The 23,037-nt window shown below is 33.9% G+C and overlaps 2 protein-coding genes across 3 annotated transcripts in view; one reads left to right on the plus strand and one right to left on the minus strand.

The window, feature by feature from the left end:
* Positions 1-1,797: 1,797 nt before the first annotated feature.
* On the minus strand, positions 1,798-20,018 carry LOC149487394 (uncharacterized). Its single transcript, XM_089695954.1, has 9 exons — positions 19,935-20,018; positions 6,148-6,344; positions 5,722-5,844; positions 5,412-5,596; positions 4,782-4,914; positions 4,181-4,340; positions 3,325-3,462; positions 2,662-2,754; positions 1,798-2,102 (listed from the first exon to the last, which is right to left on the minus strand). The coding sequence occupies exons 1-9, from the start codon at positions 20,016-20,018 to the stop codon at positions 1,998-2,000; spliced, it is 1,218 nt and encodes a 405-aa protein (XP_089552080.1). The 3' UTR covers positions 1,798-1,997.
* The window catches only part of Oatp26F (Organic anion transporting polypeptide 26F), a 46,048-nt gene continuing 35,069 nt past the window's right edge, over positions 12,059-23,037 (plus strand). For both annotated transcript variants that reach the window (XM_089695994.1, XM_089695996.1), the window contains exons 1-2: positions 12,059-12,274; positions 20,736-20,849. In XM_089695994.1, the coding sequence (XP_089552120.1) occupies positions 20,742-20,849 (108 nt within the window). In that variant the 5' untranslated portion in view covers positions 12,059-12,274; positions 20,736-20,741. The remainder of the gene's footprint in view (positions 12,275-20,735; positions 20,850-23,037) is intronic.

Below are 23,037 nucleotides of genomic sequence, written 5' to 3' on the forward strand. Positions count from 1 at the left end.
AAAAATTGTTCAATTGAGAATAATAATTTGACAAATCAACCGACTTATTCACATTATATTTTTTATATTATGTATAAGGAATTGAAAGTAAAAGTTTGACAAACATATATTGCATATAAATTAAAAACTTACGAATTTATTATAACACGTGGGCTTCCCAACACGACTGTACCCGACTGTACTTTATCATCGACATTTGACCCTCATGCCCACAGGATATGTACCTACATAACTCTTAAGTATTGTTTGTTATTATTTTGCATGTATGTAGTACACAATAAGGAAAAACATTATATAATTTTAAATTATTATTTGTATACTATGTAATAACTGTAATAGTTATAATTCTTACAACCTAGATAATATAATTAAATTAGTCATTAAAACAATAACTTGATTATGATTAAAATGGGAAATTCATTCAACTCATTCAATTAAAAGTAAACCAAAATTAAAAAAATACTGAATTTTCACTAAATTCTGCTCAAAGGCGGATGTCAATTATTTTCATTGAATAAAATGCCAATTTCATTGAAGTAATTTTTATTATAAACATTTAGGTAAAAAGCTAAAAATATTTTATGTTATTCTTTACAAATGAATTAAAATAGATGATTAATCAATCCCTAGTGACCGTGATAAAACAATGATTATGACCTTACCCATCGATCAAATATTATTAATTTATTAGCATCAAAGTGTTGTGGAAATTCAAGCAAAATCCTAATTACTCATTAATCCCTCAGTCCCGGAATCACAGACACAATAGAAAATCTATTGTGTCGCGGCCCGATCGGGCCGCTCGGTGGTCAACGGGTTAAATGTGTATTTAAAACGACATAATAATAGCAACAGTAAAAATTTGGAAAATCCAAAAGTGCACGCCTCATAATTTTTTTTTAATAAATATTTATTAATTATTATTTTTGTTTATTTAATAACAATTAAACCACATCGAATCAGACCCTGAAAAATGAAAGGGTTCTATTCCTGAGCATACTCAAGCGTAAGAGAAAAAAAAAGACTCGATTAGTAAAGTATTTCGGTCGCTATCGTGTTAACAAGAAAAAGGATCCGCACATACAGACACACGGACGTCCAAGACAGAACTTTTTTAAACTGTTTTTTAACTAGTTTAAATAACAAAAATGACATCAAAAATATCATGAACGTTAAAAATAGTGTTTTTTCTTAATATATGTGTGTATGTATTATCTTACAAGTGCAATGTATGCTTAGATCAAGACATTTTAAGTTTGAAAAATCAGATGTTTTGCGCGAAGTGACAGTAGTACCCACCTCAACGCTTCGCTTATGAGGCGTGCAATAAGTTAATCAAAATTAGTTAAAACCGAAATTTTTAATCATCGTTGAAATTCGCGAGATTGTGATGAGATTATCAACGCAGAATTAACAATAGCTTAGTAAAAAATAGATATCGTAGCATTTGATGAAGATACCTACATCTATTTTAATCACCACCATAGACCTTTTAAAATGCGAAATTATTGCATTTTATGTCTATGAAGCCTACTGCGCATTTTTATTGATAAACATTCAATCGCAAAGCCCAAGAACTATAGTTATAAATTATCATAAGTACATTTATAGGTTACTTATAAACATTTGTAACGTTACCTACTCAATTCTATTTTAAACACAAATCTCCCGAATCCGAGTCTTATCAACTTTGTAAATGTAGTGCTTTCTTAGCCATTGTTTTTGACGTGACAACGTCTTATAATTCGATATAGCCGGCTGCACGCACGAAAAAACATGACTCATGCGGCGTTACCTCGCTCTGGCGTTCCATGTAAGGCTTAAGTGCAAGCGAGAGCGCGGAACGAGCGACAAAGAAGCACAATCGGCCTTAAGACGTTGTCACGTTCAACTATCGTCAGTAAACCGACTTTACAAACAAGCAATTTTTATTTAAAGGTACGTTTACATCAGTAATGGTTCTAGTGGAAGTTATTTCCCTAGAACCACCAGTCGAATCACCGCCAGATCCTGCACGTGTTGTCTTTGGACGCGGTGACGATCGCGTCGCCCGCGTACGAGAACGCGCACGAGAATATCTCCCCGCAGTGACCGGACAGCACCTGGGACGAATAATAACTTAAAATTTGTGTTATTACCTTTTTCGCTGAATAATCTTAATATACTTATATAAATCTCGTGTCACAATGTTTGTCCTCAATGGACTCCTAAACCACTTAACCGATTATAATAAAATTCGCACACCATGTGCAGTTCGATCCAACTTGAGAGATAGGATAGTTTAAATCTCAAATCGTTTTAGAAAAAGCGGGCGAAGCCGCGGGCGGTAAGCTAGTTGCATATAAAATACCGTTACATTGTATTGTTTTTCGCAAAATTGTTAAATGCCGAAAAATTGTCATCCGTAACATCAAACTCAAAACTCAAACATTTATTTATTCAACCAGACTTCTTCTAGATGTACTTTAAATCGTCAGAACAGTTTTAACATTAACCACCAGCTTATAAAAACCGTTAGATTAAATGTTCTATTTACTGGGAGGTTACAAATTGTCAAAAAAAAAAATATCCGTAACATTAGCAGTAACAATTTAATGCAAAAGGTACTTTTCGATTGATTATAATCTATCGAAGCACAATAATCAATATGTCTCAATTCACCTGCAAGCAGTTTCCAGTAGAGGTATTCCAGATCCTGGCGCTCCTGTCTGCTGATGCTGTTAAGAGGCATCCACCAGCTGGACTGAAGCAGACCTGATAGGAAAGAAATAAAATTAAGGCATAAACAGTAAAATCAACACAATTTCTCCATAAATAAATGCTATTTAACCCATTGAGCCCCGAACGGCCCGATCGGTCCACGACACAATAGATTTTCTATTGTGTCTGTGATTCCGGGGCCTGAGTTATTAAAATAGGTAGTCCGTAGTGTATGAGATCTGTTCACGATTTATCGTCTACAAAATATTAAGTAGGTATACATTCTGCAACATTCTTCTAGTAATCGAACACATAGATTTATTTATTCAAGCCAGGGTCATTAACCTGAGACGTTGTTTGATTAGTTATGCGTAATGTGTATATTTAAATCAATCTTACAAACGCCCAGTATGGTCTTTACAATATCTGTTTAAATAATGTAAAGAAATCACACATTTCATTTCAAATCCAGTCCATAACAAAAGTCACTATGAAACCTCTCTCATTGTTGGTAACGTCGAAAACAAACCAAAAGAAGAAATTCCCGCAAAAATAAACTAAAAAGTCATACCTACCCTAGAAATAGGAAAGAATGTTACTTGGTTGAAAATAATCCATATTTACCTTAGAAACCTCCTCCCTATGTCCCTTCATGACTGCCAGCTCCTTGAAGTCAGATCTCACATCGTAGACGCGCGCGGAGCAGTCGCTCGAAGATGTGGCCATGCGCTGGCCAGCCCAGTCGAAGCATATGTCTAGTACCTGGTCACAGAATACATAATAGTAGCTAAACGCAATACGCACGGACGATACGCAACGAAGATTAAATTGACTTAAAGTAATTTTATTATTTTGGATTTGTGATTATCGTTTTTCGTAGAAAATGGTTAGATATTGTCCTGTTTACGGATGTATTTCATCAGAAAAACGCGAATTTCTTTACGCTAGTCACAAATGTGCCAACCCTAAAGCGTTAACACACACATTTGCACTCTCTACAGTGTGACTGTCAAAACGATAATTTTGTATGGAGTGTCCGGGGTGTGACCTGGTGAAAGAAGTATATTATATTATGTAGAAAATGTAGGGGAAGGTAGTGGAGTCGAATTTTTAAGAAGTAAGTGTATTCCAATTCTTTTTTTCATCAACATCATCATCATTTGCTAATTATGTTCGGACCACTGCTTGGACACGGGCCTCCTATGAGGGTTAATATTATAAATGCAAAAATGTGTCTATTTGTCTCACGATGCGAGGAATTAATTTTATGGTATCTAGCAAAGATATTTATTAAATTCAAGGAAGAAATCTGTTTTATTTCTAATAGCCACATGATTTTTATATTTTTCCTCCAAATCGAACCGTCAAAACACCCAGTTTTTTTATCATTCCATATTCATCTCTACTAATTTCAATATCTACCCACACAATTAAAACATCCATACCACTATATGACTATACCTTAGTCCTTACAACATACCTCATCAGTATGCCCAGCGACAGTAGCAAGGCACTCGGTTTTCCTCGCGTCCCACAGTTTCGCGCTGCCGTCGAGCGAGGACGAGCCCACGAGCGAGCTGTCCCAGTTGAACTGCACGTTCGAGATCTCGCCTGAGTGCCCGCTTAGCACTGATACACGACTGTGAAAGATTATTTTAAGTTAATAAATAAGAAATTTTTGAAGTGAAAACTTCTTTAGCGGCGTTGAGCACTTTTTCTGTAATGGGTATAAAATCTTAAACTCGCGTCAGGACACGTGCCCTGATCGAAAAAGCGTAAGACGGATACCATTCCAAAATATCAAACATGCTCAACGTTAACAATCAGGTTTTCACTTCTGCCGGCACTCCCAGAGTGCAACCCGTCTTTTTTTTTAATATCATAGTTGGCAAAGATGTTAACCACATACCAAATAGGTACCTAAAGCTACACGGCACATACCTAATACCCAATACGTCAGAATAAGTATTGAAAGTAATCAAAGTAATTTCCATTCCACTTTACATTCAGCTTATTCACGGATATTTTTATGAGATGAATTTTCAATATACCTTTTATATACAGATGTTAAATATACGTACTCCTTAACCCTCGTGTCCCATATAGAGATGGTGCCGTCGAAGGAGCCGGTGATCAGCCTCTGGCCTTCATTCGGATCGAACTGCAGAGCTATCACCTCTGCTGTGTGACCCACGTATGTGTTTATTTCCGTACCTGGAAAAAAAAGACGGTAATTAAACTGTTTTCGGTTCTTTTATAAATTATTATAATTTGTTTCAAAAACAATTCACAATGTTGCGCCTATCGAAAAGATATTACAAACCTTTTAACGAGAACATTTGCCTATAATTTTCCGGAGCGCATACATAAAATGTCAATGTTAATTGCGATGATTTAAGAAATTTCATAGTATGAGTAGCTTAAGTTTTATCAATTAGCCTATGTTATCCTGAAAAACTTTACATACTGCGAACCTACCATCATTATTGGGAACTTGTAGAACTTACCACAATTATTCAAAAATGAATGTAAATTTTTATAGTTCAGGCCACATATCAGTCCTAACATCAAACAGTTTAGGTGTGCTCCCCCTTGCGCGGCGACCACCTCGCCAGTGTGACCCCAGAGGGTCACGAGACACTCGCTGGTGTCGAACGACCCCATTACACAGTTGCTAAAATGAAGTAACTTGACGTTTGATGACCACACACCAGTTCTAACATCAAACAGTTTAGCCGTGCTGTCCATGGACCCCGTGGCCGCGTACTCCCCCTTGCAGCTGAACTGCGCGGCGACCACCTCGCCAGTGTGACCCCAGAGGGTCGCGAGACATTCGCCAGTGTCGGGTCGCCAGATACGGGCCGTTTTGTCGAACGAGCCCGTTATAACGCGGTTGCTGAAATATGGAAAAAAAGAAAGATATAGTTTCAAGTTTGAAATTTTTTATCAATCTTTCAATGATTGCGCATAAATTTTATTAATATGTACCTGTAAAAAATATAAAAATATTTTTCAACTTACCACACAGGAAAATTAAAGCCAACAGAATACACAACATTCTGATGACCAGTGAGGGTCTTGGTTTCTTTCCCCGACTCCACGTCCCAAACTTTGCAAGTGCGATCGTAGCTGCCTGTCAGACATCTGTAAAATGTTACCTTAATAGTTCAACCTTCAAAATGTCATTCTTAAACAAAAAAAGCAGAGCATTTTATCCTGTGTCCACAAATTCTCGACCTATCCTCTCCTCGCCTCTCCTCTCGACCTACATTTTCTGCATATCACCTATTTCAATGAATTTTTGAACTTTTAATAAAGATGTGATAAGAGATTTGTAGAAAGAGTCCCTACTATTGCACACTTTTAGTGGAATAATACTACGTATGATAATGTAACAAGTTTGTTAATGAAAACAAATTCAAGTAAATAACAATGAACAACTTTTACCTTTCCCCAAGTTTATCAAAACAGACATTCGTGAGCGGCAACACATGCGTCATCAACGTCTTGTAGATATAGAACCTCTTGCCCGTAGGACCTTCATGCTCAATGCGCTTCTTCAGCGTCTCCAGGCATTGCTCGAGCTGGCCGCGGACTTCGTCTGTGATGAGGACCTCGCGCTGGTACAGCTTTTTGGCCAGTTCCTGGATATCGGTACTGGAAAGAGCTTATGAATTGAAAATTTTGTTTTGGGCGGTGAAAATTAAAATAGGAAAATTTTAACATGGATCAATAAGCTTCGATTCGCTACCTCATGAGTGAAATTACAAGCGAGACTAGAATGATATACTATATTTAGTGATAAATTATGAAATTGGCCCTTGTTTTAGAAACGTTAAAATAAATTGCAGAAAAAGGTATGATAATGTTAAGTACATGATGAAAATAATAAATCGAAAGTGAACTATCGAGAAACGTATTTACAAAGCAAGACTTCTTATGATATGAATAATATTAAGCACCCTTTATTAAACCCTTATAGATACATTGTATAAACTGTAATGCTGTTTATACTATGCTTGGCAAGTTATCAGTTCGAATAAAGGTGAATAATTGTTTTTATTTACTTGCTATTTAAGTCCAATAGATCTATGTCCTTATTTTTCACCAGTCCCTTCTGCAAGTATTCCAGAACTAATCCCGGAGGATGATACCTAAGATGAAATTTTAACAGCTTCATTTTTTATAGTATTTTACGTGTTAACCATTTTTATTTAGTTTTGGTAAAGAGTTAAAAAAATACTGCCATGTTTAGTCAATAAAGCCGTTGCTATGGTGATGGGCTGATGGCGATGCTTCGCTCCGTGGATGCTCCCAATTTTAAGACAAGAAAAAAGTTTTTACTCAAACTCTTAATCAATAAATCCATACTAATATTATAAATGCGAAAGTAACTCTGTCTGTCTGTCTGTTACTCAATCACGCCTAAACTACTGAACCAATTTGCATGTAATTTGGTATGGAGATATTTTGATAGGTACCCGAGAAAGGACATAGGCTACCTTTTATTGCGAAATATGTACCACGGGCGAAGCCGGGGCGGACCTCTAGTTACAAATAAATGAGTTTATCTCAGAAATTAGGTACCTTCTATCAATATAGTGTTTCATAAGGTTCCTATTTTAGGTAGTTTGTTTAGTTTTCCTCACGTTTTCCTAAAGAGCTGACCTACTTTATACACACATTAGACATTAATCGATGTTATCGTATATTTTTACCTGATGTGCTGAGTAATTTTGTCTCAACTTGTGGCTATCGGTACCTACCTACCTACATAAATAATGCATTTCGGAGGATTGTTTTCGTTACCAATAGCAAATATTATTAAGTATTTGCAAATAATTACCATAAATAATTTATATTTGTAACAGCATCTTGGCTTTTCCTCTTTCTCGAGAAGCAAAGATGCTGATAAAACTATATTTAGGTGGTAGTAGTTAATTTTTATTGTGTATGCTAATATCGTGTTATTTGCTTTTACGGGGGTGACATTGTCAACTGTTGACAAAACCCCTTTTAAAAAAGAGTAAGAATAAAAAAAAAATATATTACATACTACTCTTACGTATACAAGCACCAAATATTATAATGTTCTAAAGTTAGTAACTAATCTAAATCAAACGTTACAGTAAGTATACTTAGATACATAATATGTTATATGTTAGTCGTAACAATACTACACCACTACTACACACACACAAATGACGAACAAATTCACTTATTGTATTTAAATAGATAATTTACAGAAAAAAAGCAAATCAAAATGTTTTCAAGTACGCACGGTAACGTTGAATATAAAAAAGTGCCCACTAACAATGCGCTCTGAAAACATTTTGTAAGATAACTCACAAGCTAGTGGCCTGTGGCTGAAGCCCTTAACACAAAGACTAAAGAGGTGTCCTAGATTCCTCAAGGAAGGCGTTAAGCGACCCTATAGAAGCTCGTATTGGCCCTTATGGCCGACCTATAAACGTTAGGTCACAGTTAAAAGCCTGCAGTTTTTGTATGCCTTGATAACTATTTTGAAGGATAGTTGGATATCTTCCTTTGTCTTTGTCTGTGTGGACTTCTAGTTATGGGCATAGCTAATAAGCATTAATTTTAAATTTCCTTTAAGATTTCTATTATACTTTATAAAGCGTTCTAAGAAAATAAATATGGCACTAGATTCGCCCTGATTATGAATATATGACTCTGCTTAATACTTAAATTATTGAGTTAAATGAGGATGGTATAATCAATTTTCAAATAGAAATTTTCGTAAAATGCATTCAATGTTTTTGTTTTTTACCCACTAGTTGCAATCTGTCTTCTCTCGGATCTTTATGTGCCAGAATTTAAGATCATAGATACCTATATCTAATAATATTCTTTTTTCTTTCTTTTCTTTAATAATATTAGATACCTATATATTATAATAGGTAACTTCCATTGCAAGTATCTAATAAAAAAAATCACAACAAATTAATGCAAGCATTCCAAATTACAATATTGATTACGTTATTTGAACGTAACACTTGTTCAACTTATCGTTACATAATACTATGCTGTAATAATTGTAGTAATATTTTAAAAAAACTACGCGGAAATGTATTACTGTACTACAGCGAAATTAATTTATATTAATAAATTCAATGAATGGTTATTAATAGGATTGATGATTAAAAATTAAATACTTACTTACCTATAAATAAAACATAAAGAAATTACAAATATGGTTTCAGCCAGAAGTACATTTTAAAACAAGATAGATTTTCCGTTGGATTTTACAACATTATTAGTATGAAATTGTTAAATTGTAATTAATAGACCGGGAGATACTGACACAAAATTTCGAGTCATTTGTAACAAGGATGGCGGTTCTACAGGGGTCTTAGTACGCAATGACAAAAAGAAAAATGATGGTGTGAACGCTGGTACCGGTGTCTTAGTCGCGTGGGCGTTTGTCGAACTCGTCGGTAAAATAGCGAAAGTCAAACGATTTGTAACACAAAAATTTTAGAATTTACCGATAGCCCATAAAAAAGTAGTAGGCGGTAGTGTCATGCCATACTTTTCCGGTGTGACTTACAGCCCGCCATACCGACGCGAATGTGTTGATTTAAATAAAACAAACATTCAACCATTTGTACCAGGCTAACTTTTGCACAGGTAACTATCGTCGTGCAGCCATTTACGAAAATCGCCATGCCATACTTTTCGGACGATTCCAAATGGTCGCCATACCGCCGAAAATCTGCAAAAAAATTTTATTTCGCCAAACTTTTTGTACCAGTATTGCATTTGGATTTTTGGAGAGTATTTGATAAAATGTGACCATTATTATATTTGCCATACTTCTAGTAGGGGGAAAAAGTGCTGTTATACTTGAAAACTTAATTTATTATTAATTTATATAAGTGAGGATTTCCAACACTTAGATCTTTGAAATTTTGTATTTATATTTGTTGATCCTCAAACTTACAGGAAAAATAAGTGCCATACTGTTACAAATCGTTTGACTTTCGCTATTTTCCGACGAGTTCGACTAACGCCCACGCGACTAAGCCGCCGGTACCAGCGTTCACGCCATCGTTTTTCTTTTTGTCATTGCGTACTAAGACCCCTGTAGAACCGCCATCCTGTTACAAATGACTCGAAATTTTGTGTCAGTATCTCCCGGTCTATAGACTATACCTACTATTTTTTGTTTTTCATAGGTGAAATCATGTCAACCAATTTTGGAACTTATTTCACAAAAAAGGAACACTATTCTTGAATGACGGGTATTTTTTTATTAACACGCAATCACAAAAAAATATACAATGTAGTAGGCCCTATACCATTTAATCACGAAGTAATCTAGCTTATAGTCCACCGCTTTGCTTGATTATATCGATAAGAACCTAAGTTGGGTCTATGCCTAGTAACTTAATGCCTAATCAGTATCCACGATATTATTTCTTGGTTATTTCAATCTATCATTGTATTAATATTATTTATTTCAGTTTTTGCAGCGAATTATAATTTTAGGTCATCAAGGTTTTGTAATAGTTTTGCAATTAATCTACCTATACTAATATTATAAAGCTGAAGAGTTTGTTTGTTTGAACGCGCTAATCTCAGAAACTTCTGGTTCGATTTGAAAAATTCTTTCGATGTTAGATAGCCCATTTATCGAGGAAGGAGGAAGGCTATACATATATCATCACGCTAAGACCAACAGGAGCGGAGCAATGCGGGTGAAACCGCGCGGCACAGCTAGTAAATAATAAATATTCAGGATACTGAGCTAGAAATGCACTGATTTAATGTCGGATATATTATTATTCGAAGTTTTTATTTATCATGATTTCAATTTTCAATAGCCTCAGTCTCTTATTAAAAAAAAGTACAAAAAAATAATTAGATGGGCACTTCCTTCGTTTGTTCCCACAAATTAAACCACGCCACAGTAAATTAATGGAATATTAAGTACTAATTAGGTGTCATAAAGTTTCTTAGTGTAGCCATGCATAAAAATCCATAATTTTCTTGCGTCTATCCACCCTACATATCCGGTCAAACAGGTTGGTCCCGGTCCTTGACCGGTCTAGTGAGGTGCGATTATCGATAAAATTGTATCGATAATAGATTTGATCGTGAGGAAAAATATATGTTAAATTACTGTATAATACTTGCGTAATATATGCATTGTGCAAGTATACTTGTTATAATATTAGAAGAATTTATAACAATTAATATAATAAATGTTCTTTGTAAATGTTTAACTAATGATGATACAAAAATGCGAAGTAAACAATGTGATACTAGCCATAATCACTTGTGTAAATATTAAACTAAATAGGTTAGACTTATCTATTTAAAATGTCGTTTACAATTATTGGTTAGTTAACTATATTATAGAAAAATTTTGATGACTTATTATTTTTTTGATATGAATACTGAAGTTAAATTTATTTTTTGTATAATTTGGAATTTTAAAGAATTCTTCATTTCGAATATGTACATCCATATTTAATACTAGCTTCCGCCCGCGACTCCGTCCGCGCGGATGTCGGTCTTCGCGTGGATGGTTTATTTCTCCATTTTGAGTAACTCTGACAATGACATCTTATAAATATCTATTGGACCCAAATACGGCTAGGCCTATAATAATACGCAAAGTGTGTTCGCGGTTCTACAGAACAACGTCTATGGATAAAACTGAAAAATTAAGATTATTTTTTTTTACGTATTTTTCCAGGATAAAAAGTATCCTATTTTACGCCCAGGATAATAAGGTATAATTATACCAAGTTTCATCGAAATCGAACCGTTAGTTTTTACGTGATGCCTGAACATACAGACAGACAGACAGACAGACAGACAGACAGACAGACAAAAATTTTTTTAATCACATATTTGGGTTTGGTATCGATCCAGTAACACCCCCTGCTATTTATTTTTTCAATATTTTCAATGTACAGAATTGACCCTTCTACAGATTTATTATATGTATAGATTATAAATGCGAAAGTAACTCTGTCTGTCTGTCTGTTACTCAATCACGCCTAAACTACTGAACCAATTTGCATGAAATTTGGTATGGAGATATTTTGATACCCGAGAAAGGACATAGGCTACCTTTTATTGCGAAATATGTACCACGGGCGAAGCCGGGGCTTACCACTAGTGTATAATTAAAGTAGGTATTATTTAAAACATTGTAAGTATTTTGAAGTGGATAATATATGATTGAATATACAAACATAAACAAAAGTAATCGTATTTGAGTCCATGAGAAATAAATTTTACTTTTCAGTTGAGTACATATTGATTTTGAGTGCAGCCTGTGAATTTTTCGAAATTCGTACGTCACTAGGAGCGCGCGCGCCACTGTCAGTTTGCCGCGCGACAGGTGAAAAGGCAAACGTTTCGCGCGTAAAATAAATTCAAAATTCGAATTGTATTTGCGCGCCATTCACTTTTACTCTTCTGTGTTCTGTGTTACATAAGTTTAATGTTGTTATAATCTGTGAAAGTGCATGCGTGTAAGTTCAAAATTATGTTTGTGTAAAGGATATTACGAAAAGGATGAAATAATAACTAAAAGGTATGTAATTTATGATTAACTACATAGGTAGGAATTTGGAATATCATTTTAAGATTGTTGTGAATCTAGTTTGTTGGTTGCTATAACAATTAAAATTAAAAACATTAACTTTTAACTTATGGTGAATAAAAAATGTTATTTTAATGACTTAATTAACTAATCGTATGTAATGCACAACCATTAGTGATTCTTAAACTGTCATTAGTAGAGAATCCAATCCCGCATCAAAATCGCGATCCCGCAAGCCTGCGGGATTAAGATCATCAATCCCGCGGATTCCGCGGGATTTGCGGGATTGATTTTAATTATTATTATTTTTGTTTCATGTAATTTAAAGAAAGTTTTATATTGGTTTTAGAAATACACGCAAATATTTTTAATTATTCTTATCAACATGAAACGAAGTTATCACTTATATTATAAATTAAATATAATGATGTTTAAGACAATACAATATTCACAATATTTCACGTTTCATATTAAGATTTTTATTTGAAATAGAACATATTATTCATTGGTTTTAGAGGCATTTAACATCAGTTTTTTTTTGAAAATAGGTACTTTAAAAAAAATAAGCTGATTGAAAGAAAGAAATGATAAAGTATCTAATTCTAACGTTTCATCTTTTAGATTTGATCTTATCTTGTTGCATAAATAGCCAGCGGCGGAAAAAGCACGCTCGTCTTCCACACTTGTAGGCGGAATTGACTTTACATAAGTATAAACAGCTTCCAAATACTTCCCCCAGACGCAAATTCTTTGACACTTGACCGCGCGCAAAGGTATAAATCCCCGTGCGCCGCGGCCGTAGGGGAATCCCCAGTCATAGAGTACTGGAACTGACATTGATTACGTTCCGTTCCGTCCGATAATAGTTCCGATCATCGTCTGAGCCTATTTTTCTTACTTTTTTTCAATCCCGCGAACGTGCGGGATCCCGCATGAGTAATCCCGCATTTTTGATCCCGCAAAAAAGGTGCGGGATCCCGCATTAGCGGGATCCCGCGTTTGCGGGATTGGATTCCCTAGTCATTAGTATGAACAACATATAATGTAGATATTAGATAGGTTGAAACGTTCGCGTTGGTTGAAAGTTTGAAACCAAAATGTGATTTGATATTTAAATATGCGATGCGAACGGACGCAAGGAATTTATTCAAAGCCTTGTCATAATATTATGGTAGGCTGTGCTGCCTTATAGCCTGTGATCGAATGACCTAACTGTTGCGAAATCTGTCTGGAATCTTGTCTGGAATCCCATACTTCCTTTAAAAAGGGAATCTGACTCGATATCAACTACATAGCTCAATATAATATAACTCATCAACTACATAACAAACATTATTCAGAAGTCAGAACTTGTTTTTTTTGCGTTCTCTTGTGTGAATTTATTTTTATGGTAAATATTTTAAAGCCTATGTAATAAGGTCACTATCACATTCCATATACCTAATTAAAAATTAAAATATTGTAGCTTTCTATTGACGAACCAGTTTTATACTAATTATTCTGGTAAATTTAAATGTTTCATACAAATAAATAAGATACTTCGAAACATTTCTTTGTCGTTAAAAACAATTAGTTCCACATCAGGTATTTTTATCTCTTAAAGGAAATTAAAAAAACAAATTAACTAATTTCTCTGACGATAATATATAGACCATATATAGACCTTTCGCAGTATCGAACAATTAATGTATTGAATATTCATAATATTGATAAATAAGTGGATATAGTTACTCGAACCAATTAATATGTTAATTGTAACAAATTGAAATGCATCATGTTATGCAAAAGTTGTTCTAATAAAATAAATTAAAGATGATTATAATTTTATAATCATTTTAAATAGGCTATCATATTATCGGGCCTAAGTAATATGATTAGGAAATTATATTTCGAATTTTCTCCCAGTAACCTGTGACCATCATAAAAGTTCTATAAATCTGTAAAACAAATTTTATTCTGTACTAGCTTTCCGCCCGCGGCGTTTTCAAAGAAAAACTCGTTCCCGTAGGATTTCCGGGATAAAACCTATCCTATGTCCTTTCTCGGGTATCAAAATATCTCTATACCAAATTTCATGCAAATTAGTTCAGTAGTTAAGGCGTGATTGAGTAACAGACAGAGTTACTTTCGCATTTATAATATTAGTATGGATACGTTATTCTCTACCCCTTCTTTCTCGTACCTTCCTGTAAATTATGGCTATGTGGTCGAAATTTGAGAAATCCAAACGCCTGCGCATTCAAAAATCGATCAGCCGTTTCCTAGGAGATTTGTAACAAACACTGTGACACTTGTATACCTACGTAGTATATTATTATTAGTCTGTGGTGACACGAGAACTGTATTTATATGAAACCAGCTGTGCTACGCGGTTTTACCCGCAGTGCTCCGCTCCTGTTGGTCTTAGCGAGATGATATATGTATAGCCTATAGCTTTCCTTGATGAATGGGCTACCTCACCGAAATAATTTTTCACATCGGACCAGTAGTTCCAGAGATTAGCGCGTTCAAACAAACAAACAAACTCTTCAGCTTTATTAGTATAGATATTAAGAGTAATAAATATAAATAAATCTAACATACCAGTAGCCAAAAGGTTTACAGAATGACGTAATCCTTCACGTGAAATGCATTCTACCAGAACGCGATTCGACTACCAAGTAGGTACCAAACAAGTGAATTATTTATCTAGATCAGATTATAATTTCCGCATAATATTGTATAACACACAGCTGTTTAATAATGCGTGTAATGTTATAAATCATAATATGGACTTATTAGTACTTATTACATTTGACCTTATATACAGCACGTACCTACTACATACCTACGAGCTACGTAACTCGTAAGTTTAGAAAAATATATTTCTGTAAAAATGTCAGTGTGAGATTATTAACTATAGAGATTGAACAAACTGCTGAGGTTTTCACACTAGTAAATTGGAACATAAACTACAATATATCTAGTTAAATAAATAAATATTTATAATGTTAATCTTGATGACATAGCCTACATTTTCGGATAATTCCTAAAATTGTTTCAAATTAATGAACTCCACCGTTTGTCGGTTATTTATTATAGAGAATTATCCAAAATATGTATGTAACTTTTTACTCATGTAGGTAGGTACCACTAAATTCCGACAGAGACTAGCCAAGTACGCAGGAGATATTAATTATATTATTATTTACACACTGTTACACAAAGTAAAAGGTAAACAATATAATGTGTGCTTACGTATGTGTGAGTATGGTAATTACCAACATACCATAAAAGAGTTCTCTTATCGCGTGTAATCAGTGCAATTTAAATAAATTATAATCGACTTGGCTAATGGCTTTGAATTAATGTTCATTTGTTACTTGATAGCGCATTCTGTTTGATTCAGTATCATATGCAAATATTAATTATTAACCGACTGCATAAATGTGTATGAGTATTTACATCGATCAACTCATTTCATATATTTTTATACCAACTTAATGTAACAGTTTTCTTAAAAGTTACTTGCATACGAAGTAGTAATTAACTACCACTGTATTTTCAGTTTACTAATTTTATTTCCATTTCCTATTATTCAATATATAAAAATAAGTAAGTAAGAAATAGTACAGCTTTGTAGAGATACCTTAAAGGGTACCTTGGTAACCAAGAAAAGTCAGAGGCAAAACTTTATCATCATTGTTCATAAAAACGATAATATTTTATATGAAACACGAGCATTATTAAATTTGAATTGGATATAAAAATTATGGAAATTGTTCATGATAAGCCAATTTAAGAATAGCACTCTTTAAAAAATAAAGCATAATAATGCTAATGTATTGCTAGTATTCGTACAATTTTTTGCTTTTTTAAATGCTGTAAGTATTTATTATTTATGTTTCTATAATAAATATTCAAACACTTATTTCCGAATGCCTATTGCACGCCTCATAAGCGAAGCGTTGAGGTGGGTACTACTGTCACTTCGCGCAAAACATCTGATTTTTCAAACTTAAAATGTCTTTATGTATCATACATTGCACTTGTAAGATAATACATACACACACATATTAAGAAAAAACACTATTTTTAACATTCATGATATTTTTGATGTCATTTTTGTTATTTAAACTAGTTAAAAAACAGTTTAAAAAAGTTCTGTCTTGGACGTCCGTGTGTCTGTATGTGCGGATCCTTTTTAGGGTTCCGTAGCCAAAATGGCAAAAACGGAACCCTTATAGTTTCGTCATGTCCGTCTGTCCGTCTGTCCGTCTGTCCGTCTGTCACAGCCGATTTACTCGGAAACTATAAGTACTACAGTGATGAAATTTGATGGGAATATGTGTTGTATGAACCGCTACAAAAATATGACACTAAATAGTAAAAAAAAGAATTGGGGGTGGGGCCCCCCATACATGTAACTGAGGGATGAAATTTTTTTTTTCGATGTACATACCCGTGTGGGGTATCAATGGAAAGGTCTTTTAAAATGATATAAAGTTTTCTAAAAAACATTTTTCTTAAAGTGAACGGTTTTTGAGATATCAGCTCTCAAAGTCGTAAAAAGTATGTCCCCCCCCCTCTATTTTTATAACTACGGGGTATAAAATTCTAAAAAAAATAGAGGTGATGCATGCTAATTAACTCTTTCAACGATTTTTGGTTTGATCAAAGTATCTCTTATAGTTTTTGAGATAGGTTGATTTAACTGTAATTTATTATATTTGCTGCTACGGAACCCTTTGTGCGCGAGCCCGACTCGCACTTGGCCGGTTTTATTTCTTGTTAACACGATAGCGACCGAAATACTTTACTAATCGAGTCTTTTTTTTTCTCTTACGCTTGAGTATGCTCAGGAATAGAACCCTTTCATTTTTCAGGGTCTGATTCGATGTGGTTTAATTGTTATTAAATAAACAAAAATAATAATTAATATATAATTATTAAAAAAAAATTATGAGGCGTGCACTTTTGGATTTTCCAAATTATTTGTAACTTATGTTGCGATTATTTTTGCAATTGACTTGCAAAAGACCCGTGCTTAAAATTGCCAAAGTTAAAAAGAAACAGCACAAGTGATTGACATGATTTACAATTGTGTAGAAATAGCTGAACAGCCGGAGAGTAACATAGGCTATTTTTGCCCAAAAACTATGCAAGATATCGAAACAATTCAAACAAAAGTATGAAATAATTGTACGAATAGAGAGCTATATGTGAATAGGGGAATTAAATTTAGTTACATATACAAGAATATAAAGCAAAGTATATAATTGTCCGAGTGTTGTTGATTTTCATAGAAAGTATAAGCAATTTTATTGGTACCCATTAATAGGTAACTAGCAAAAAGAAAGAACAGCAAAAACACCGAATCGCAAGACAAAGTCGTATCTTTGAATTAAATTTCAATATCAGATATCAGAAAAACCTGCAAAGTGCGTCTGATCCAAACGGGTTTCTTTTGATTGAGGATGAACAACAAATACCTTAAATTCTTATATTATTTGTTTACGTATTTATTCGCAAAACCTGTTCGTTCTAAATAGGGTAAAACAATGATATTATATCACACCCCGGACACTCCATACAAAATGATCGTTTTGACAGTCACACCGTAGAGACTGCAAATGTGTGTGTTAACGCTTTATGGTTGGCACATTTGTGATTAGCGTAAAAAAAAATTTCGCGTTTTTCTGATGAAATACATCCGTAAACAGCACAATATCTAACCATTTTCTACGAAAAACGATAATCACAAATCCAAAATAATAAAATTACTTTAAGTCAATTTGATTAATGTTGTCAATCTTCGTTGCGTATCGTCCTTGCAGAAAAATATGGCCCATTTTATGTCTGATCGCGCGGGGGTGAGGTAAGTTTAATTTTGGCGGGAGGCGGAGAGTGTCCGTTCTGTAGCGTTTAGCTCGGTTTAGCTCGCTACTATTATGTATTCTGTGATTATATATAGAAACAAGAGGTAGATACGTCATCAACGCACCAAAACTGATTCCGTGAATTGGTCCTATTTGGGACCAATGCAATCAGTCAGATTGTCACCGGTCCCAGTGAGCGCATGTGCCGATAGGTACATTAAAGTTGTCGAAAATGCCTTCCTGTGTGTTCAGACAGTGCACGTATTCGTGCAAAAAAATAAAGAAAGATAAAGGAATATCATATCACAGGAAAATATATTAAATTATTACAGTTTAAGATTAAAAATAACAATTTACAATTCTTTATGAATGACACTTGCTTGACACTTCTATTGAAATAATGAAAGGGATAAAACATTGCTTCAATCACTAGTGTGACAAAGCTAGCGTACACTGTGTTCAAAGATTATCATGTAGATACGATTATTGAAAATAGAACGGTAATTTTATTAATTTCGATTTGGGTAAATACTTGATTATTTTTATATTTAAATCCACACAGTGCATGTAATTAACAAATATATCTATTTATTATATTGTACAATTAAATCGTGATGGCAAAAATGTTTGTTTGCAAAAATGATGTTGAATACATTAAAGAAAAGATTATCGCTTCTGACGAAAAATGCTATTTGCTTTTCTTTATATAGGTATTGAACATAAATTTTATTTGTGTTTTAGATAAAAAAGGCTTATACTTCATTCTTTCTTTTATTTCATCTTTTTTTTTCATCTAGGACCTTGTACGGGTTTCGGGAACTGCCTTGAAACGAATAGCGTAAGATCAGTCCTTATGGAATTCTATAAGGAGGACTATGCTCAGCAGTGGGTGTTTATCGGGTGAAATGATGATGACCGAAAACGAACACCACAGCTAGTAATAAATACTTAATACAATTATATCTCCAAAAAAGTTTTTTCATTTTAATACAACATAATAATAATTAAATAGTAAATGAAATTGTCACATTTTTTTACTTGTGCAGGAACTGTAACATCACGGTAACATCTATAACATTGAACCTTCTGTGTCGTTAGTCTATGCCAATTACCATGGCAACTATTTGTTTATTTATATTTAATTGGTGAATTCTTATGACTTTTGCTTACACCTGCGCGGAAGTGACAAACTATCTTTGTCTTTTTTGTTTATATCATTTTATTAGAGCCATCTCTCTTATACAGTCTGTCAATGTAATAAATTAAGTAAAATTAAACTTGTATTTGTGTGTGCCTGACACTGCATATGAAGCATTTTTTTTGGATATATTGTGAGAAGATTGTGAGTATATAACGTATCTATATATAAAATATCATTGGGGTAAAAAGTAAACTCAGTAGATAGAGCTCTGGTGAAACAGTAGTTCCATAGGTAGTAGTGCTGTGTACAGTAGTGATACATGCCACCTAAATAGTAGAAAATTGGATACAAATTGTTTTATCCTATTTGATTTTTATAACTGACCAAAAATCTTTTATATCCAGAGAGACAAAAACCCTAACGAAAAAATATAATTTACTAATTTGAGTCTTTCCTCTTATCGTTACAGCATTCGTATAGCTGAAGTTCTAGTAGAGAATGTCTTTCATACACACAAATAAAATAAAAATATGCCTTCATGTACTTATCGCATGGTCATAATTTTCTATTACTCTGAAACTCATATAGCAAAATTCTCTAACCAAACCTGGTCCATACATGCACAAGAGAAAATAACTACGTCATGCCCTACCTCGTCTTTTATAGTCACTGTGACGTCAGTAATTAAGTAGAAAGGCGCAGGTATGCGCGCGCGCATGTCCTGATTCCCATCCATTGTGATATTGTAGCTTCATTGTCAGGATGGTTCTTTATTGTTGGTGTTTGAATTGGTTGTATGCTAGTATGTGGATGGTAACACGGTTTAAAAAACGTTAGATTTAAAAGGCGATTTATTAGGTACTGGAAAATATTAAATTCCCCAAAAATGATCAGTTATAAATTAGAGTTATCAATTTTTAATGTAATTATTGAATTTTATAGGGTGAGAAAATGGCAACGACGGCCCCATAATTTTTCTACAATCCCACATCCGTAATACCGATTTCCAACCGAACCTATCCGATTGATTTTGAATTAGAAAGTATCAAGATCAACTGTCCGTGCTAGATCGAAACTTTACTGGAGATGTTAAAAGGTTAGAATCTTGCAGCTATGCAGTCATTGACCCAGAGAGTAATTTTCACGAAAAATCTACAAATCTTATTTTTTATAGGTACTTGCGTAAGTCTAGGATAATTCGAGCGTATTCAAAGGACCAAAAATGCGCGACGAATATCTTCATGATAAAAATTAAAAACCCATTGAATGCGAATTTAACTAAAAATTTTAATTAATTATGTGACGAATGAAATCACTTTTCATCAGAAAGATAATATCTTCTTCTTTTATCGAGTTCCTTGTCTTTTATCCAAAGCTTCTTGTCGAACATTCTGGGTAGAAGCGACAATCCAAATCACTTGTAAGTTTTATGTAGTTTAATATACCTTTACAGATCGCAATGGCGACGGAGGCTGGAGGCTGTGTGAACAGAGCCTTCGAGGGGGTCGACGATGGCTTCCACACCATAGACCTGAGGACTACTGTCAGAAGGAATGGCAACTATCAGGTAATGCGAAATACCTATATTTGTAGGAAAAGTTGAAACCACGACTTCGCACGTGCGTTTAATAAGATTTATTTTGTAATAAAAACTTTATAGTCTTTTTATAGTAAATGAAAGCAGCCTAATTCCTTTAATAAAGGCCATTGGCTACCTCTAAGCCCTAATGACACGATTCATAGTTTTTTGTGCTCGAATTTGTTACTTTGTTTTTGTTATTACTATAATTGCTAAGCCAAACATAATACAATTCAAAAGCCTTGTATCTATGCTATAATAGTATCTATGTGTGTTAACGACAGCTCACAACGTACGGATGTATTAGAATTAAAGATTATAAATTTGCATTTAAAAGACATCTTGTCGTGACGTGACGTGCCTACAAATTGATATGATTTCGATGAAAATGTGCCCAAGTGAGCGCCAGAACACGAACTATCCAAGGTTCTGTACAAATTAGTTTGGAAGGCAAAAATGATAAAGAAGTATTTTGGTAAAGAAAAGCTCGTAGTTGGCTCTATCTCTTAGATCATTAAGTTCTATCTGCACACGTAAATATTAAAATATAATTTAATCAGCCCGTTTTAAATTATTATTTTCGGCCAGTAAGTTTTTAATTGATTTCAATATTGGAAAACCAATTTGAATTTATTAGTCTAAATTCTAAATAAACGAAATAGTCCATTGAAAAGTTACATTTGGGGTTGCATTTTTGAGTGGACGCAATTTTATTTTTTTGATGTGTAGGGGGGGTCAGTGTGAAGCTATAACCAAGTTTGTGGGGTCGCCACCCTTGTCCCACGGCCGCCATCTTGAAAAGAGCGGTTGATATGGTTTTAACGATATATCATAAACTATTTATCTGATATAAAAACATTGTTACCATTATATGTTGCAAATTAAATTCTCTACAACTTTAGTCCAGTAACTTTTTGACGTAGAACTATAAATAAAAAAGTTATAAGTGAAAATATTCAGAAATTAGAGTTTTAGCTTCACACTGACCCAGTGACTACATACCCAAAAAATAAAATTGCGTCCTCTAAAAAACACAAGGTTAGGCCTAAAAAAATGTAACATTTCAATGGACTAAAAATGGTCCAAATGCTCCTCTTGAATCTTGATGGAAAAATTGTCCCGTTTTTGACGCAATAATAAGGTTCTATTAACACTTTAAAATCTGGTCTTGCAGTGCTGTTAGCACATAAAATATTTTCATATATCTAGTGGCATAATCAGAAAATTAATATTAAATGCATGTTTATTTAAAAAAATATTATAAACGTCCGTTTTGCTATTTGGTCAGGGAACTCTAACAGTCTGTTCGTTCTGAAACAGGACTTGTGGACTTGTGTCTGATAAGAACAATGGTTTTTATAACACTACTAGCTTTCCGCCCACGGCTTCGCCCGCGTTTTCAGAGAAAACCCCGCATAGTTCCCTTTCCCGTGGATTTTCCGGGATAAAACCTATCCTATCTCTCAAGATGGATCGAACTGCACATGGTGTGCAAATTTTATTATAATCGGTTTAGTAGTTTGGGAGTCCATTGAGGACAAACATTGTGACACGAGATTTATATATATTAAGATTATAAGCTCAGAATACTATAATGTGAAACATATTTTATGGATTTCACGTGTGACATGTTACTAGATAACATGCAAGGTTTAATTTAAATTATTGATATCGTAATAAACTTACTTACATTAGGTACTTTATTTTCCTTTAAATCTCTTCATTTGGAAATTATTGTGTGACTAAAAATTGGAGACTAGAGCTGTTTTGTTTTAATAACTAAAAGTACCACATCGCTGAGGTCCTCCTGCTAATAACATTGTCAAATAAAATTTTCTACTAAGAATTAAAGCAGGATACACTGTGGTTACTGAACTAAGTGATATATCATCATCTCTAATCATCTAAACACAGTTCATTACAGACACTTTTGAGTCTTGATGAACAACCATAATTACGTTCAAATTACATTCCCGCCAAACACTTTCAAATATTCCCTGGAACACAAAACATCCACAAACGACAGCACTCCACAGCATCGAGGCGTTAATGAAAATTATTATTTAACTAAAAGCATTCCTGTAATAACCGTCACCGGCGAGTAGACGCAAACAAATGTTTCCACGTTTCTTAATTTCCCTCCAAAATAAAATATGGTGCTCATTCAGTTTCACTG

This window comes from Colias philodice, chromosome 6 (assembly GCF_061535455.1).
Source record: "Colias philodice isolate Cphi_HAF_F1 chromosome 6, ilColPhil1 Martin Lab GWU primary, whole genome shotgun sequence".
In the NCBI taxonomy this organism is placed as follows: Eukaryota; Metazoa; Arthropoda; class Insecta; order Lepidoptera; family Pieridae; genus Colias; species Colias philodice.